The sequence below is a fragment of the Sesamum indicum genome, linkage group LG1 (genome assembly GCF_026168435.1).
Source record: "Sesamum indicum cultivar Baizhima isolate 11 linkage group LG1, ASM2616843v1, whole genome shotgun sequence".
Taxonomy (NCBI): Eukaryota; Viridiplantae; Streptophyta; class Magnoliopsida; order Lamiales; family Pedaliaceae; genus Sesamum; species Sesamum indicum.
Genome location: NC_142657.1, coordinates 20,402,539 through 20,422,185, shown reverse-complemented (window position 1 = coordinate 20,422,185; position 19,647 = coordinate 20,402,539). Strand labels below are relative to the sequence as shown.

Sequence of the window (19,647 nt, the reverse complement as noted above, 5' to 3'; positions counted from 1 at the left end):
AGGTAACACAAACTTCATGTTTCAATTATAATATGTCTTTAAAAATAATTATTTTTAAACTTTAAAACTGTGCAACAATTCGAGTGTCATTTTCCGATTTTGTAGCTTAAAATAGTTATTATCACATACAATAAAAAAAAAAAATGAACACTACGATTTAAATTTTATATTTAATGGAAATTAAATATTTCATTTTAGACATAGGAGCAATTTTCACCAAATCGTGGAACAGAATTGCTAAAAAGCGTTGAGAGTGGGATCCAGGTGGAAGAAACGCGCTTTTATGCAAATGAGGGTAAGAAAAAGAAGGCTCAAGTGGGTCCCACTTTTGTCTGTTCATTTCAAAACTAACGTTTTAGACGGAAAAAGTAGCAGCGTTTTCTCCCTCTTAGTCTGAACTTTAACAAAGCGCGCGCGGGCGTGACTTTAGGATCAAAACCCGCTTTTTCAATAATTAGATTCCGACTATAGCACTTCTTGAGAGCAGTAGCTTGGAGATGATTTTGGCTTATCGTCATCCTTCCCCGCTATTCCAACCCAACCTACATACGATTTCAAGAATCAACCAAAAATCACCGAAAAGATTGCAGATTCTGAGTGCGCAGAAGAGGTGCTTGAGGTGCAACACGCTTTATGAAGATAGGGATAACTTCCCTACTGCTTGCGCTTTCCATGGCCACGCCACGGGTATGTATTTGAATATACCCTTGCTTGTTTATTTACATTTCTTGTTTTGCTACAATATTGTAGTGTATTTGTGTGGTTAAAGTTTTTTATTCTCATCTTTACTTTTGATTGCGTATAAAGTTTAGAACTTTATCTTGTATTTTTTTGTTTTTGGGTACAACTTTAGATACCACTGCAAGATTCTTGCGGGTGAATGTGATGGTCCTCTTTTCTTTTTTCCTGAAAAGTTTGTTTTTTTATGTTCTTTTTGATATTGTTTATTATGATGGGATGATAATAAAGTTGAGTCAGTGTTATGGTAATTTCTGGAAATAGTCTTGTTATTATTTATTAGATATACGTTTCTGTTTTGGCATAGTTAATTACACTCTGCTGTGTAGGTGCTGAGTTGTATAGAATTATTATCTATTAATACCCGGTGTCGCAATCAAGTGTGTATTTTTATCGAATATCTAAGCATTAGAGCATAAGTAAATTTGTAGAACATGCTGTTGATTATATACATGTATGTATATACTGCAGATACACTTTCTCAAATGAAAAGTATTTCTAGGCAAATCTTTGTAGTAGGAATTCTCATGGCAGTCGGTCAGAATAAAGATTTGTTAGTAGTGCATTTGTGCCTCGTGGTGGAACCTTGTGTGCATGTGTGTTCTTTAGCACTAGTAAGTAGTAACTGTTGTTCGGCAGTTGGCACTCTTAAGGTTATATTCGGATTTTGCATTTCAGTTAAGAAAAAGTAAAGGAAAAGAAATGTCTGAAAATTAGATTATGAAATTATGTCATTTGTGTGAAATCCTCTTTGTATTGTTTTTTCTCACTAAAATACAAGATTTAAACAAATGCAAGGAATGTTCATTGAACGCAACAACTCCTCTTACTTCAAAGAAACGGAAGAATTTAAGTTGTTGAATCTTTATAACAAAGGACTATCTAATGAAAGGAAGCCCTGATCAGTGATCACAGCAAAGTAATCAGTACAAACTCAATGCTCCATGCTTTTGTATCAAGAGAATAAAACAACAATTGATAAAACACTCGTCCGTGTTAGAATTGGAAGTATATTTAAACATCCTTTTAGAAGCAAAGCAATGGGCAGATATTAGCAAATGGTATGACCAGAAGTATACAGTATTAAGTATTATGCCACTTATATCAACCCTTAATAGAAGAGATGAAATCAAAGGACTCTATGAAACTGTTCCTTTTGCCACTAGATACATTTTTAGGTTATTGCTTATGACTAATGATTAATAGAGTAGGGAAGAAAACGGGCGTATGTGAACTGGGGAGAAGATTTATGAAGCAGTTAGTTGTTTCTAGGCTGTGTGGAGGATTAACTTTATGACTTCTTTGAACAGTGTGTTCTACTTTGCCCTTCTCAACCACTGCATGCACATACCAAAAGATTTACATGTCAGGATTAAATGCTATCAAACACTTTGGATGCCATAATGCAGATGATGCTTAAATTGTGTATTTCTTCAAGACAACCTTGTCATAGAATGTGGAAAATCATGTATCAGATATGTGAAGCTGTGGGCAAGTTAAAAGGCGTTTTATGTTTTCTGTATGGCCAATTTGTTATTCATCTAGAAGTTTTAACTATGTGCTTTTTGCCTTTTTGGTTTTTATCTTTTGAACAAATTAAATGAAGCTGCTTTTTGTTTGTAATTTGTATCTTAAATAATTTAACCCCCATTAGATTATGTCGAACAACCAAATAGTACAAAGTTACAAAACTCGATAGTAACCAATTAAATCTTGACTAAACTACCTATTATCGCATGAACCACTGAGTCTCTTCTTGTGTGTTTGCTTTATACATGTCATCTGAATATTCATCAACTAATCTGAAAGAGTGTATCTTGTGGACTCATGTAATATCATTCTTTTCTAAACATTTTGGCCTCTCAAAATCCACCAACTGCAGCAAGCCAGCCTATTTCCCATCCTTATGGTACAATCACATTCTATTCTTTCTAATTTCAAGAGCATACTCATTTGAAGATAAAGATGCAACTATGATCCCCACTGGCATTTTCCCAAAGGTGGAATTTAAAGCTTTTAAAATATGCAGGTGAGAAGGGATTATTTGCATTTGCCCCACCTCACCAAGGAATTGATGGAGAATGGAGTGATGGATCCGGTGTAATTGTGTACAAATGGAACGAGAAAGATAACAGGCCCAACACCGGCAGAGCCAACTGGAAGAAGAGATGGAGCTGTTGTGCTGAGTATGATGAGAACGCTCCACCTTGCCAACGAGGGTGGCACGTTTCCTACGATGATGGTTTCACCCTGTATTGAGCATCCTTGTATAGCGTCGCATACATCATTTTCTTGCTTATTATCTCCATTAGATTATGTTAAGCATTTTTAGTTCCTTATTGTCTATAGACAAAAAACTGACTGCTACATATGAATGTAAAGTGCTATGTACTCCACCATATGTCTCAATATGAAAATATTATGATTGCTAGAAGTCTAAAAGTCCCGAAAACAAAGAATATTTTGTGTGCTCGTGGAAAGAAATAGTGGATCTTGACTGTAATCAAAACAACAAACCAGGATAAACATATACTATGATCAAATAAACTGTAATTGAAACAACAAACCAGGAAACAAACATATTCTATGATCGAATAAACATAAACATCATGGTACTAAAGCAAACATAATTACCAGTTCAACCTGTTTCAGCAGAAACATATACCAACTTGAAGTGTTTGAATTTAGCTCACTGCTACAAACATACAACTCGGAGTAACTATATTTTCTCATCACAAGATCATGCAAACACCAAAACCAGTAATATTCTCATTTATCCACATGACTGTATTGACAGGAACAGCTACAAAATCCAGTAAATCTCACCCCACTGTCTTGAAAGACTCATGAATGTGCCTCAGAGTATCTTGATCCCTATTCCAATCGGGCGTAGGCGCATTCACAAAATGCGCATACAGCTTGTTCTTGGCACAAGTAACCGAAATCAAGCTGTGCGCGCCAAGCCCATCAATCTCATACAGATAGTAAAGCTGCCCCTTCTCGTCCTTCCTCTCTTCCGAACTCACGCTTTCTGCGGTTGCAATCAAATCCTGCAAATCCACGTCCGATAACGCGAGATTGTTCAGAATGACGTCTTTAGGCGCCAGTCTTGGGAACCCTTCAAGAAAAGTCAAGTACTCCTTCTCTGCCTTCTTCTTCGGGTTGTAGAATTCACTGTCAGTTCCATTGGTTCCCTTCTGTATCTTTGAGACTAGCTTTTCTTTCCATCCATCCGGCACGTCGTATATGTACTCCGCCGATGCTTTCTTGTCGGAGTTGCCTCCGTACCCGCCGTAGTTTGCGGCGCTCGCGGCGGTGCCGTAGTATAGTTTGTAAGCTGCGGGGGAGTCGGCTAGGGAAGGTGGGGTGGTGGTGAGTATCGTTGCGGCCAGAGCTGTGGCGGCTAAAGAGGAGACCAAGTTGACGGGTGGCTTCGCGGGTGGGATGCTGAGGTGGGGTTTGGATGGTGGAGGAGTAAGTGGTGGTTTAGGGGTAGTGGTGGAGGAGGAGGAGGAGGAGGAGGAGGAGGAGGAAAGGACGGCGGAGGGAGAGAAAATTGTGGCCATGGGGGAGGTGGGGGCTCGGATTGGTGGACGTGATTGTTTTGTAAGAAATATTTGATTATTTCCTTATCCTGCTTGTATCATACTGACCAATCATGGTAGAGCATGCTGCCACCTCATCTACTAAATTTATATAACTTGAGAATAAATAATATTGCAACCTCAATTTTATGAATAATTTGTAATTAATTATTATAATAAAAAAATATTTGATACAGCATATTGCATTTTGTGCATCTTTGAGATAAATGGATGATAATTATATATGAGATTACGTATAAATTCTGCATCATTTTCGTTTATTTGTCAAATTTTAACACATTAAGGTTACATTAAAAAATGATCAAATTTTCGGTAATGAATTATATAAAAACGTGGTTGTAATAACAGTGTTATTCATTATTATAATTGTAATGAAAATTTTTGAAAAAGTAATTACTGAAATTTGCATCGGTAGGCGAAACTCAGCCAATGCGTAACCGTTAATTGATGATTGGTTGATGGATAGAGGAGATGGATGATGTAGGAGATTTCTGAATCATATAATTACAGCGATGGAGGAATTTTCATTCAGACATGCCAGCGTTGTAAATAAGGGGTGTTCCTTGAAAGTGCAGGACCGTCGTCACAATCATCCACCTAACCTTCCAATTTCCAACCTTCGAAAGCCCTAAATAGCCTCCCCCGTTCCTGCATTTTTATTGCTTCACTCATTGCTTTCCATCCCTCCTTGTTATCTCACTGTTGATGGGTTTTCCAAGGGATTATTCTTAGCGACGCCATGTCTAAACGGTAATTCTTCTATTTGGATTATATTTCGGAAATTATACGTCGCTCTCTTCTGTGAATTTGGTATTCTTGTTTAATTTGGTTAAGGTGGGGGTGGGAAAGAGATGGAATGTTTGAGCAAGGCAAAACAGATTACTTGTTTGTTGTCTTAACCAATCCTGTGAGGACCAGGAATTCGTGTGCAATTTTATTTGTTTTCCCTCCGACGTTGGGAATCTTAATAGCCTTCAATTCTAATCTGATCATATTAGAATTATGGACTCTTTGATTTTACTTTGTTTTTGAACTTGTTGATTGTCAAATTCTGTAAATTAGTTTGAATGGGTTTCCACAATGTTAGGTGGGGCCAGAAGATTTGGTTCAATAAGCAAAACTGTTGGACGTAATACCCATCTACAAGGAAAGGAAAAGGAAAAAGAAATCCTGTTAGCTGATAATATCACTTTCATTTTTGTGCAACATCCATATTGTGTAATAGAAAGATTGCCATTCCCAGATTCTTAAACTGGTTTGATTCTCACATATTTCTCATGAATCTCATCCTTTGGTAATCGTTCCTCACATATCTTTCTAATCTTCCTCATGAACTTCCAGGAGTTGTTTGCTTATTTTTGACATCTTTATTACTTTGTTTGTATACTGCATGTGGAAGACAATTGTGCTTAGAAGTAGTAAGGTTAAGAATCAAGGGATTGAATATTGGGACTTCATAGTGCTGGTTAACATTCTAAAGTTTGGAATGCCCAGTAACCTCTAATGTAGAGTTCATAGTTTTCAACCGCATAATGTTACAATTTTACTGACCAATCATATCTTGGTAAATGCTAAACCTGCAGCCATTTCCAAAACTATCAGGCATTTCATACCAACGGCGATAGCGAACATATGAACGAATTTTTATGGGTTTATACTACATTGTAAAATATTGAGATGAGTGAATATGTTAATCACATCAGTACAAATTAGGATAAAAGTATAACCATTTATGTTTGCAATCAGGTTTTAGGGTGAGCTCAAGACTCTTAACTTTGGATGTTGATAAAATTCTTCTAGAAACAAACAGCAGAACCTATCAATTTTAGCTGCCTGCTAATTTGGAAGATAAGTTAGTTTTCATCTTCAGAGTCTACTTTCATGTAATTAATAAACAAAATAAAGAATCAGCATATTTATGAATTTTGGTTCCGCAGTCGGTCATTGACATTATTACTGATTACTGCAGAGACTGCTAAATTTGGTTCAGGTCAGCTTGAAATGCTGAAACATCTGAAATTTACAGAATCCATCCTCAAACTTAGTGGAAGACACGACAATTCTTAAGGGACAAAAGTAGAAAACATGAGTAGAACATTCCTTTTTGACCAAAAAAGCTTCTAACTTTTTCATGTAACAAAACGTTTAGTTGAAGCTCTGTGACCAATATTTTTGCATCATGATATGTGGTAGAACACTGTGGATGAGAATATATTTATTGATTTTGCGCAGGGTTCTGTGCAAATTCTTTGCTCACGGGGCATGTTTAAAAGGGGAGCATTGTGAGTTCTCGCATGATTGGAAGGCCCCACCAAATAATGTAATTTTCTGCCAACCTGTTCCAATTGCCAACAGTTTTTACTGGTATTACTGTTAATTATTTTTTGCTTGTCCATTGCAGATATGTACCTTCTATCTGAAGGGAGTTTGTGCTTATGGTAGTCGATGCAGATACGAACATGTCAAAGTTTCTAGACAGTCCTCAGCTCCTTCATCAGAAGATATTTCATTCCCTGTTGAGCGTCTTTCTGGAACTGCAACACACAGTACAGGTATTTTAGCAGATGCTGCTGCTAAACATTCAGCTTCTAGTGAACCTCCTGCCAGACCTGCATGGGAGACAATGTCTGGGCATGACAATATACTAGATCAGGGTTATGGTGTTGGGTATTTTAGTAATGTTGATTCTGCTGATCAGTCAATTTGTTCTTTTGCCGCTGCTGGTGATTGTCCACATGGGGAGAAATGCCCCCACATTCATGGGGACCTGTGTCCAATCTGTGGGAAACACTGTTTGCATCCCTTCAGGCCTCAAGAAAGAGAAGAACACATGAAAACATGCGAGAAAAGGCAAAAGCATCTAGAGGTGCTAAGACACAGTCAAGAAATAGAGTGTAGTGTGTGCCTTGAGCGTATATTATCAAAGCCTACAACAGCGGAAAGGAAATTCGGAATTCTGTCAGAGTGCGACCATCCATTCTGCGTAACATGTATCAGGAATTGGCGTAGCAGTTCTCCATCATCTGGCTTGGATGTTAATTCTGCACTGAGAGGTTGCCCGATTTGTCGAAAACTTTCATACTTTGTGATCCCTAGTGTCATTTGGTATTCCTCTAAAGAGGAAAAGCAGGATATTATTGATAGTTACAAGGCAAAGCTACGGTATGATTGAGCCTTCCATCCACCCAGTCCCCCCTCTCCTCTCGTCCTACTGTGCTCTCATTGGCTGATTGTTCTCTTTCAGATCTATTGATTGCAAGCACTTCGACTTCGGGAATGGTACATGTCCATTTGGGACTAGTTGTTTTTATAAGGTATGTTATTCTATATTTAACATAACCGTTTCATTTATTGTTTTAATGGTTCATGCTGACCACTTTATTAATTAGTTCTGGCGGTGTGGATTTAGTTTCTATACTGTTATAAATTGGAAAGAGAAGTCCATATCAATGGATAGTTATAACTGCCAACCTTTTTTCACAGACATTTTGCCTATTAAAGTTAAATGTTTACTTTATTTTTGGTTGGAGTGAAATGGATTAGATGTATGGGTGTAAATTTGTCAGATGGAGGTGGAAAACATAATCGCAATTCAAGCAAAAAATAACAACGGGAACCTACGAAGGGGTGGGTGTGGGTGTTTGTTTGGGCTCTTCCAGACGATTGCAGCCTAGTCTTAGAGAATATATCTTGTAACACATTAGATTTGCTGCTCTGCAGTTGTGAAATTTGATTTCAAGAGGTTGCCTTCAAGGCAGTTGGCTAACCTTTAGTGCAAATAGAAGAAAGTGCTATGGAGTTGGTCCTGACAATGTAGTATTGGGTTTTGGGATCTATGGCCTTTATTCTACGTCCTTGTCTAACAGATACAGAGTAATGTTGTCTACATATACTAGTTTTGTTTTTAATGAAGTGTCGCTTTATTTGTGGAACACAACTCCCATTGTTGGTTAACCATCTAGGTGAGCGTACCATCAGATTTTTCATGAAGTGCTGTTAGCTAGAACAGGATTATCAATAGGTGTCTGTTATAAACCCAGAATGCTGTTGTAGTTGGTGTTACTGTTATTACACTTCCGCCTTTTAATATGCAAGTGCTATTCAAGATTTTAAGTTCTCATACTTCATGAGAATTAACTTTTTGATCTCTTAATTCTTCTTGGTTATCTAAATGTGATAACTGATATTATTTTGAGTAGGCGTAGTTTTACGATTGCATCTTCTTCAAATCTTTGTTGAGAGCCTTTAATACTGAATTAGCTGATCTGCGACATAAATTCATCCGTGAACTTGGATCTCGTAGATATATCTAGGACTGCAAGTTTCTGCATCTTGGAAATCCCTTTATTCTTCTTTGTTCGTTTTTTTAGTTCTTCATCTCTTCCATTGCTTCTCTTATTAATAAAACTATATTTGAATCTTTTTCCCAAGAACTATACTGATATGGTCCAGTGTTTCCCAATATGTCCTCAATCTTTAGCATCTTGCATCCTTGTATATGTTTTTTCTCTTTGTTGTTTCTATTGATTTATTTCATTTCAAGCCTTATCAATTTCCCACGTGTATTTCTTTTTTGGGAAGCTCAAATCTAGAAGTTTATTTCTGTGGTCCTCCAAGAATATCTATAACTCTCTGGTCTTTTCTAAGTTTCTATGTGCTTTATAGATGTATAAGGGGGTGGTGCTGGCGTAATAAGTCAAATACAAGTAGTCTTTTATTGATTTTTATGTTTCCATGTCTTCACAAGCATTTGTAACTCAACAAACTTGTTTTTGCATATTTTCTGCTTTTTATTTTTTTTATCTTTTTGGGGAAATGACTGGCTTCATTGAGAGTCAGTCATGCCTTTCCTAGTGTAAAGTCAGTAGTGCCTGATTCTTAAGTTTTTTGAACTTTCCGCTGTTCTAATGTTAGTGATAACTCTAATTACAATGAACTTCTTTCTTATTTTCTCTTTGTTTATCCTTAATATTTAGCCATCATACGAAACATAGCTCCCTCGAACAATATCATTTGGTCCGCAGCATAGTTAACTCTTACAATATTCAAATTGCAAGCACCAGAAGTGTATGGTTGTGCATTACTGGTTCGATAATTTTAGCATACTCCACGTTTGCCAGAGGGAGGTAGTGTGCTGTGTGCTTATATATGGCAGTTTTGATGGTTCAGTCTGTGGTTTGAATTAGTAGTGTTTAACAAAATGTTAAACTACAGTTTCTGATTAAACATTATGTTGTGAATCTATAGAAGTCTGATTGCAACACAGTAAAAGACTTTTACCTAGAACAATGGGATTTTACACAGAAACTCTTTTATGTTTCAAAATGTTTCGAAAATTTTGATGACTGAATGCTGATGCTTTCTCCTTCCTGGCTTGTTTCCTATACACAAATGTGCATGTTTTGGTTTTCTTTCTTAATCTTTTTTTCAATTTTTTTTCTTGGGAATTGATTGCCCAGAAAATGCTAAATACTTATATGGACTCTGCTTTAACAGCATGCATATCGTGATGGCCGTCCTGAGGAAGTGGTTCTTCGCCATCTTGGGGCTGAAGATGGAAATACCGTGATTGCTAAAAATATGAGGTCACTATTTTTCTCCTGACCAATTCTGTTTTGGGCATTGATTTATGATGTTATATTAGTACTTTTCACTGTTTGGTCCACTAATTCATGTCTGCCAATTGTGATGCTTTTCAGGCTCTCCGACTTTCTTAGAAATTTGCAGATAAGATGATCGTGGCATTAAATATTTCAAGGAAATTTTCAGGTCTGGATCTTGTTCATCACCACGTATGCCTTTTCACTTTAGGATTTTATATCTGGCTCCGTTTTCTATTTCTGGTTGGTTCATTTAAAGCTGCTTGAAATTATCTGTTGTCCTTTCTAGTCCCATTAAGATTGATCTTGGAATATGGTCAGCTTCATCTTTTCCAACTCTTCTCTTCTATTTGTGCTTGTAATAGTACTGTATATATATGCAGGCCTTCAATTTGAATTAACGTTCAGTTTTTCAGGATTTATATTTCTAATATGCCAGTATTTCCCTCGATTAGCACTTTTAGGAAAAAACCATTTAAAAACCCATTTAAACCTGCCCCACCCTCACATAAGTTTCCGCATCATAATTGGTCTGCTACTCTGGTGTGTGAAATGGTGCTTTTTTATACTAATTTCCAGATTAGCAGAGCTCTGTTGCGTATTTCTTCATTGTTGATTGCTTTTGGGAAACACGGTGCAAATTATGAACTTGTTCTGTTTCGTAATCAATATAATCTTACTACATGCAGGACATTTGGTAGGGTACTGGAATATGTCATGACCTAAAATTTCAACAAATTATGGAACCACAGTGCTTTTATCTAAGGTGAGGACAACTTTGCAGCATTTTAGTTAAGACACAATTGTTTGTTATGTTTAGACAGGCTGCTTTCTATGCTAAAATTTTATCCCTACTGCAAATGTAGATGTTTAAGGATCTCGCAATCTAGTAATGTCTGACACTTTGGCTGCTGACAGAAAAAAGTGCCAAGGGCATAATAGAGCGAATGCATGTTTGATTAAGAGTTTTCTGTTTCTTTAGCTCAAAATTTCCTTTCACCACTGTTGCACAAGATGTTCATCGATGTGGGAGAAATTAGTAAATTCTCCTCTTTTTGTATGCCACCAATCCCTTAAACTAGAAGCAACTCCTATTTTCTACAGACAGACCTATTTTCTACAGACTGAAGATGTTGAAGTCTTTCCCTATCTGTTTCCTAACATTGACACTCTTCCTTCTCCACAATTTCAGATATAGTAATTTCCATTGGGTTCCAGGATTCAACGCCAGCCCTTCCCGTTATGTCAATAATTCAGAATATAATTGATACCCTGAGGTTGTCTGTGGAAGTGTATGTAACAATAATACGGCGTCATCAACAGTTGGTGGAGGCTTAACTTTATCGATATTGTATGTGAGAAGAAAACAGCCTCCATCTGAACTTGGATAAAACTTAAATCCAATCTTTTGCCGGTGAAAGGCTTGGGATTGATATATATATTGGTAATCTGTGTTTGGAATGTGTTAAAAACTTTGCCTTGTTGTCATCATCATCATCATCAGCTCATCAGCAGTATAAGGTCCCCAGGAAATATATATATATATATATAGTGAAACCTGGAAGGCGCAGTGGAATAACAAAGAGATTTCTACTTTGGTGACACAGGAGACATGGGAAACTAGGTTTACTAGCAAGCTTCCCATACATTTTTCACTTTTCTCTATTCATTCAAGTGTATATCTCTCCCCGTATCACTACTTATTGTAAACTTGGATCTTTTTTATTTACTACTATATATATATATACATATGCAAGTAAAGTAACATACTTATCTCTTTCATATGGTACTGGATCATGACACTTTTATCCATTGATATTTTTTTGCTGACTTAGAGCGTGTAGAGATAAATTTATTGGAAAAATTCTGTAAGATGTTAGATTTTAGGGTAAGTTACTCGACACTCTTTGAGATTAGGCTAAATTACACAAACATTCCCCTTATTTTATAAAATTACGGCCACACTTTCTGAGGGCTGTTAGTGGCTTTTCATAGGGTGTTTGTGTAAGTTTTGTATTTGAATAAGGAGTGTAGCTGTAATTACAACTATAACCTCCGAGAATGTGGCGGTAATTTTACAAAAAGTTGAGGGTAATTTGTAGGGGTGTTCATGTAATTTACACTACATCTTATTTGAAAAAGTAGGTACTAAAATATTCAGATAAAATTTATTTGAAAAAAGTAGGTACTAAAATATTTAGATAGAATGGGATGATGAAGATGATGTTTAGGCATACAAGTGGTAAAGATGATGTTTGTGCTTCAAAGTCTGATTTTCTTGGCATCAATACATTTCTCAGAATTTCCTAAGAATTTGTACAAAATAATAAAAAGTGATCAAAATCAATCTGAATCATTTGATTCTGGAAAAATGCAGCCGGAGAAAAACAAAACTCAAAACATTAATAAAGAAAGCGCATATATATATATATATATATATATATATATATAACATAAAACAATAAGAAAGTGATGAAATATATAAAAGTACAGCAGCGCCTCTCACCCCCCCCCCCTCCCCATCTCTCTTCAACCTACAAAACACTATTGTCCTATATGATATGCATAACACCACAACAATTAAACAACAACATACATATTCCCCAAATAAATCAACAATAATCAATATATATATATATCAAGAACAAAAAATAGAAAGAATTCCTCCCCAACATACAAATCGAAACATCCAGATTCAGTTCTTCATGAGAGCCAAGAGCGAGAGCAGCACGGAAGAAGCCACCACCGCCGCGGAAACCGGCACAGAGTATCCAGCACCGGCGTCAGGCGAGGGCGCCGGAGCCAGCCCCAATTCTCCCTGAGCAAATGCACCTGAAAGAGTCGCCATAATAATGGCAACAAGCATCAACGCCATCATCACACACTTGCAACCCGCCATTGATATTTGATTATTTCTTCTGTATATGTATTGCAACTAGTGTATGTATTCTCCTGAGTCCTGAGGTGCTCTATATGTATACACAGAGGTTGGGCCTGGGGGGGTTGTAGCGTGTGGGCCCACAAAAAGCGTGGACAGATGGGGAGGAGAGGTGGGGACACGCCCCATGTTAGAACAACATTGCAAAGATTGATTTGAATAAGGAAAGTAAAAGCTAAGTTAGCTGCAAATGCTTACCAAAAAGTTCGGCTACTCTCACTTTATCGTAATTTAATCAATCCCTATTATTATAGTTGCATAATTAATGCCGAGTTAATTAATTAGTAAAAATATATTATTTTTTATTAAAATACTATTTATTTAAGTTTTTTTAAGCAAAAATATTGGCTTAGCCCTATCAAAATTTAATCGATTAATTTAAATAAATTTTAAATTTTAATAAAAGTTTTAAATTAAGTACATAATTGCTTTACAAATTAAATACAAAATATAGTGATATAAAGTATTCATTTGACTCTGTGATTGAGCAGGTCAAACCTGCAGTTTAAGTATAAATATATTTTCTTTTATCAATTTTAGTCCTCTATTTTATAGGATTCATGAAATTAAATATGTCAAATTTTTTCAATATTATTTTCAAAAAAGTTACAATAAAACATTCAAATTAAATTATTTATTAACTATAATTGTTTCATCTATATCAAAAAATGCTCCATGATATTTGAAGCTAAGCTCTGTCGGCCGCTGGGGCTCGATAGGACTTAGCTTTTTCCTGTCTATAAATGATTTTTATAATTTTTTTAAAAGAATTATTCTGCTCTACAGTTCTGATTGATTTTTTTTTTTTTCTCTCCCTAAAAAGAGAAAAGGAAAAAGAAAATGTTGAAAGCGGAGGGGGCCAGGGGAGGTGGGTGGGAGTGAGCGCATTGAGACACATGCATGGGTTAGGTTAGGTAGTTGGTTTTAGACTTTGATTAGTACGTAGTTTAGCTAATTCATTTTCTTGCTGTCTAAGCCAAGATTTCCACTGTCGGTGCAGTGACGTGTGTTGTAGAGGTGGCAAGAGGGAGGGTTGGGTTGGGTTGGATTGGGTTTAAAATGAATCAGATTGAATTGGGCTAGTAGTAGTAGTCATAATAAAATGATAATACATTTAAAATAATTCGTAATGATAATTATTATTTGTCTACAATAATATTATATGTAAAGTATTATTAGATATTGGTATTTGATATGCTCGTTAGAATTCATAACATAGTTGTATATTGTCAATTTTATTCACAAAAAAAAAGAAAAGAAATGATTTTTATATGGTCATATATAAATTGCAAGTTTCGAATATTTTGTAAGATTCTTCATTTTTCTTTTGTTTTATCATTAATTTGTAAAACTATTAATTTAATAAATATATGTAAAAAAAGTTTGTCTCTCATAAAAAATACTGAAGTAGTTAATGATATATAGCACAACAGAGTCAACAATGAATTTAAGGCTTTAAGCAATTAAACCATGGGTTGGACCCACATAAGACCCATGATTAGTCCACATAAAACTCATTATCAACTCATATAGGATCCATAATGTTATAAAATTTAATTAAATTCAACTCATTTATTACAATCTGATGATGCCCCTAAAGTTATTGGACCAAACCCACAAGTTAGACATACTGGCTTAGCCGACTAAAAGCCCAGCTGGCTTATCTGCAAGATAGATAAGGTCCATCAGCAGGAAGAAAAGCCCACAAGATTGCCTGCTGCTTTATTGAACTGGCAAATTCAACAAATAAATCTATTTCAGCCAGACACGTTATCATACAACATGGATGACACATCATGTAGCTTATCAATATATTTGTACACATCACTCTAAAATATCACCAAATTGTTCCAAGTAAATCGGGGCATAAATGAGTTGGCAATTTTGTAAATAACTAATTTTGAAAAATATAGGATCTGGCAGAGTTCTATTCAGCTCATGTATTTCCGCCAATACTTATCCAAATCTACTACAACAGTTTGTTGTGGATGAAAGCTAATTCAAGGAGCTTTTCAATGCAATATGACACTTAGCAATTGATCTTGTATTCAACTCTATACAAGCCTATAAATAGAGGTCATGTGCAGATTTCTGATTAGAATATCAAACAACATCACACTTATTCTCGAACTCTCACTTTCTTGCACCATTTTCTCTTAGCTTTTAGGATATTTCAAGCTTATATTTTACACTCCACGAATATTTATCACTCCCACATCATATTTCACCATTATTCTCATTTTTATTCAAATTTTTCCTTTTATTTCTTCATAATCCGTTACTAACTTAAACATTGGAGTACTAACCTCTGTTTTTGCATGGCTAGTTCTCTGATAATCTTAGAATTTTCTTGAAGATCCTTCAACTCTTGTGGTGTGGCCAAATTTGTGGTACGCATCACAATCCATCTTGAATTCATGATTATACTAATATCTTTCATCAATTCTGTTATATTATTAAAATTGACTTTTGATTGACTAATAAAAAATTAAACATTAAAAACCTACATAAGACCTGTCAGAACTCATATAGGACCCATAATCTATTTACATAGAATCATATTAAATCCACGTTAAGAAATTCTATACCCAAGCCAACCCAAAACAAAGTGAGTTGGGTTGAAACTATAGGTTTCCACTCATATTACCACCCCTTAGTGGATTGATTTGTATTCTTGAATCTACACTAGTGACATAACAAGTATATCATACTTATTATGTAATTGATTTATGAAAAAAATACAATTTTAGTCCTATTTAAATTAAAGTTTGCAATTAAGTCTTGTAACTTTATAAATATGGCAATTTTAGTCCTTTTCGGTCAAATTTGACAAGACAATTCTATGTCATCAGCTATGTATAACACCTAAATTAGGGCTTTCGATGAATTTGATGATGTGGCAGTCCAGACACGTGTGTTTGGCTAAATTTATTTAAAATATTTTTTTAACTTGAATGATACTTTTCTGGTTGATTTTATTTGCTAACACCTAAAAAATGCCGTAATTTTGTGGAAAAGTTAATTTTTACATCGATTTTATTTAATCATAGTTAATAATAATTATTTACCATAATTTTTAGCCATAACCATTGATATTGTAGCCAATAATAATTTTTTTCTAGTGCATGTATTTTTCATCTAATAATTAACGAAAAATACTAATTAATGACTTCTCTAATTATTGAATGAAAATAACATGTAAAGATTAAAATTAAAAATTAATTCAACTTATAGGATGCAATATAATAAAATCGAAATAAATATGATTAAATAATTCAAGAAAAATACAAACATATAGGATCAAAAAATGCGATTATCGCTGACAACAACATGCAAATTATGCTGCTTGCATAAGTTATAACCGTCCAAGGCCCCCAAAGAATCGTTCCATAGCCATCGCGACATGAAAGAATCAACGCCCAAAAATATTCCAAAAATAGCAAGAAAAAGAATTAACCACAAATATTAATCTCTAAAAATAGCAATTTTGGAGGTATAAAAAGCCATGAACGACAACCCACTTTCCTCAATAAAGAATAACACAACAACTCAGCAACATATATAAATAAAAAATAAATTACTGTGTTCCCACAAATTCACACACACACTCCCCCTCTTTGAAGTTTTCGTCGTCGCCATGGATATGAGGAAGATCGCACTCGTCGCTCTCATCGTCGTCGCCACCATTAGCTCTGTGGTGGCGGCTGGTGACCACAGCCACGCACATGCACCGGCAGAAGCCCCTGCAGGCCACGATGCAGCCGCCCCTGCAGGCCACGACGCAGCCCACGCCCCAGCCAGTAATGCACTTGCTGCTGCCTTGCCTGCTGTTGGATCCTTCATGGCCGCATCTGTCTTCTCCTTCTTTGCCCTCTATATGCATTAGGGTTAAAGACTACTTCTTGCACTGAATAAATTTTTAAATATAAATATATATATATGTAAAATAACTATGTAAGTTTTGAAGGATGTGCATGTTATGATGATAGATGCACATGCATTAGTATAGTATATATACATGCAATGTATCCATACGTCAATGGCTAAATAAAAATATGTTTGTTTCTGAATATTTTTAATTATGTGTCATCATGTTTGTCGTTCTTATAATTGAAATACTAAGTCGAAAATGTGCAATTTAAATGCCATTTTATTTCTTTTTACTAATTAAAAAGAGCGTATTGAATTATCGATCAATTTTACTAATTAAAAAGACATATATTTAGTGAAAAGAATTTAATGGACAGACATAACAGAATCATCATAACTTATTCCCACAACTACATACCTAACATACACCGCACGGGAGTGTTTGCGAGGACTTATGTTCTTAAAAACGTATTTATTGCAGAAAAAGTTAAAAATTATACTAAAATTAAAAATGGAAAGTGTCTACAAACGGCTAATTAATTAAATTTACTATTTTGTATATAAGGGGTCGTAAAATAAGAATATATACTAATTATAGGGGTAGCAAAATTGACTTATAAATAAATAATTTTTTTGCAATTCCAAGGTTTCGGGCATCGAATTTTTTAAACTTGTCGAAATTTGATGACATAAACTATTTTTTAAAAAAAATAAACAATGCCACCTAACCATAATATATATAATTGATTTTTCTAAAAACATAATTAATATATTTCATTAAGTATATTTATATTTAATTTTTTCCAAGTAACTATAATTTATATTATTAGGACATTAAATACTAATAAAAACAACTCTTAAATAATGTTCCAACAAACTAATTAATATGATTGTTCATCAATAAGTCCATTTACATGGTTGTAAAAAAGTTTTAACTTTTTCATCAATTAATCACTGACATATTCATATTTTTCTATAGAATAGAAATAATGTCGAATAATGTAGTGAATAGAATGAAAACGTTCATAAATAGCAAAATTATTAATAAAATTGTTTGAAGAGCTCAACATCAACTCTGACTCTGCAAATTTGAAAAATAAATTGCAAAAGGTAATTTCAATAAAAATCATTACAATTAGTGTAAAATAGTATAACTAAAATTAAAATTATTTTTTTAAAAAAATAGAGCAGTTAAAAGCTTTTGGCCCAATTTAACGCTCCAAATTAAACTGTTTTTCTTTTCTTTATTTTTAAGCCACAAATCCAAAAAACACTTTAAGAAGCTATGGTAATCATTCTGTGTTTTTGGTGTCATTTCTTAGCTAATTATTTATATTAACGGTTAATTATATATAGGGTTAGCTAACGAATGGGGGTTAATTATAAATGGGAAAAGGATGTAAGAACAATTTTATATTTCTTAAAAAAAGTATACTTTTTTATTTTTTGAGAAAGTTTAAATATAATTAATCTTAGACTGCATATAAAAGACAGCTATGGAAGGCACATCTTCTACTAAGATTTTTTATTTTAAATTGGACTCACAATATTTTATAGTTCAAATTATATGTACACACGAAATTTACTTTTATTTGTATATTTGAAAATCATGAAATATTTTTGTATGAAGTAAATATAATATATGTCATCTCCTTTGTTTACTTACTGTTGTATTTTTTTTCCTCTCTAAATGACTATTGTCTCATAAAAACTCTAGTTTGAGCTCAATTTTTAATTTTGCATATAGAACTCGAATTTAACTTTTTCTTGGAACATGTTTCAAAACTTGAATCAAATATATCAATTTGAGTTCATTGGAGTTTGATTTTCATAATTAATCAAATCAAACTCAAATACAATACTTAAAGCCCGTGCCCAAATAATAAAATTTTCTATTAAACTCGATTTATTTGCTTCCCTGAATAATTAAAAACAGATTAAACATAACATGTACTCAAATTGAGCAAATTATGTGGCTCACATAAGCTACTCTCCAACAACCACACCAATCACTCCATTCATCCCCACATCAAAGGAGCAACGCGCAAAGACATTCCAAAAATAGCAAGCAAAGGAAATATTAACTAATATTACTTGTAAAAATAGCCACTCTAATGCTATAAAAAGGCATGAACAACCAAGGCACCAAAAACACAAACAAATAACGCATAGAAACAACGCAGGCAGGCAAGACTACGGTGAAAATAACTCTCTACCTCACCCCTCTCTCTTTCAACTTTTCCTTAAGTCTTGCTCCTGCCTTCATCCAACCCTCCACGCCATGGATATGAAGAAGATCGCACTCCTCGCTCTCATCGTCATCGCCACCATTAGCTCTGCCGTGGCGGCTGCCGACCATGCACATGCCCCGGCACACGCCCCTGAAGCCCACGACGCAGCCAGTAATGCAATTGCTGCCTTGCCTGCTGTTGGGTTCTTGATTGGTGCCTCTATCATGTCCTTCTTTGCCCTGAATTAAAGAATGTGACTAAATAAATACGTATATATATACATGTAAAACATCCGTGTAAGATTTGGAGGGATTACAATGTTACGATGATGGATGTACGTACGTATACAATCAGTATATATACATGTTTTTAAATTTGGCTAAATATGAATATTTCTCTCTGTGTATTTTTATGTGTGGTTTCACATTTTATAGTTTAAAAGCTAAGTTGAAAAGGTGCAATAATTAGACTGACATTTTATTTTTAATAAAAGAAAAAAGAAACACATCAAAATGTCAACTTTATTCATGTAATATATAATTTAAACAATTGAATACACAGTGTTCAAACACATTGTCATTTCATTCCACAACATATCGAATACCTTATAATGCATATATGTTATCTATAAAATATTTTATTCATAATATCTATATATATATAAT

General features: G+C 34.5%; 2 protein-coding genes and 1 long non-coding RNA gene across 4 annotated transcripts; 2 read left to right on the top strand and 1 right to left on the bottom strand.

Moving 5' to 3' along the window:
- The first annotated feature begins 229 nt into the window (after positions 1 to 229).
- Positions 230 to 3,172, top strand: LOC105168980 (uncharacterized). The gene is made up of 2 exons (XR_016065413.1): positions 230 to 687; positions 2,768 to 3,172. It is a non-coding gene; the product is annotated as an uncharacterized LOC105168980 (long non-coding RNA).
- Positions 3,173 to 3,291: 119 nt separating this feature from the next.
- LOC105170047 (thylakoid lumenal protein (Mog1/PsbP/DUF1795-like photosystem II reaction center PsbP family protein)) lies at positions 3,292 to 4,335 on the bottom strand. Its single transcript, XM_020696901.2, has one exon. The coding sequence runs from the start codon at positions 4,302 to 4,304 to the stop codon at positions 3,561 to 3,563; it is 744 nt and encodes a 247-aa protein (XP_020552560.2). The 5' UTR covers positions 4,305 to 4,335; the 3' UTR covers positions 3,292 to 3,560.
- A 336-nt stretch (positions 4,336 to 4,671) lies between these two features.
- LOC105168970 (E3 ubiquitin-protein ligase makorin) lies at positions 4,672 to 11,725 on the top strand. Of its 2 annotated transcripts, none has more exons than XM_088880196.1 (8): positions 4,672 to 5,093; positions 6,576 to 6,663; positions 6,745 to 7,505; positions 7,588 to 7,657; positions 9,840 to 9,928; positions 10,043 to 10,135; positions 10,633 to 10,709; positions 11,136 to 11,725. In XM_088880196.1, exons 1-6 carry the CDS (start codon positions 5,083 to 5,085, stop codon positions 10,077 to 10,079), a joined length of 1,056 nt encoding a protein of 351 aa, XP_088736322.1. In that variant the 5' UTR covers positions 4,672 to 5,082; the 3' UTR covers positions 10,080 to 10,135; positions 10,633 to 10,709; positions 11,136 to 11,725. The 2 variants fall into 2 exon arrangements, with proteins under 2 accessions (XP_088736322.1, XP_011087508.1); XM_011089206.3 differs by having other exon boundaries at positions 4,683 to 5,093; positions 10,043 to 10,112.
- The last annotated feature ends 7,922 nt before the right edge of the window (positions 11,726 to 19,647 follow it).

What these genes read in the sequence shown, in the direction of transcription:
- LOC105168970 (XM_088880196.1), top strand. An exon ending in GGAAGGCCCCACCAAATAAT is followed by an intron (nt 6,664 to 6,744) that starts GTAATTTTCTGC and finishes TGTCCATTGCAG; the next exon opens with ATATGTACCTTCTATCTGAA. An exon ending in GGACTAGTTGTTTTTATAAG is followed by an intron (nt 7,658 to 9,839) that starts GTATGTTATTCT and finishes CTGCTTTAACAG; the next exon opens with CATGCATATCGTGATGGCCG.
- LOC105170047 (XM_020696901.2), bottom strand. Translation starts at nt 4,304, where the DNA reads ATGGCCACAATTTTCTCTCCCTCCGCCGTCCTTTCCTCCTCCTCCTCC.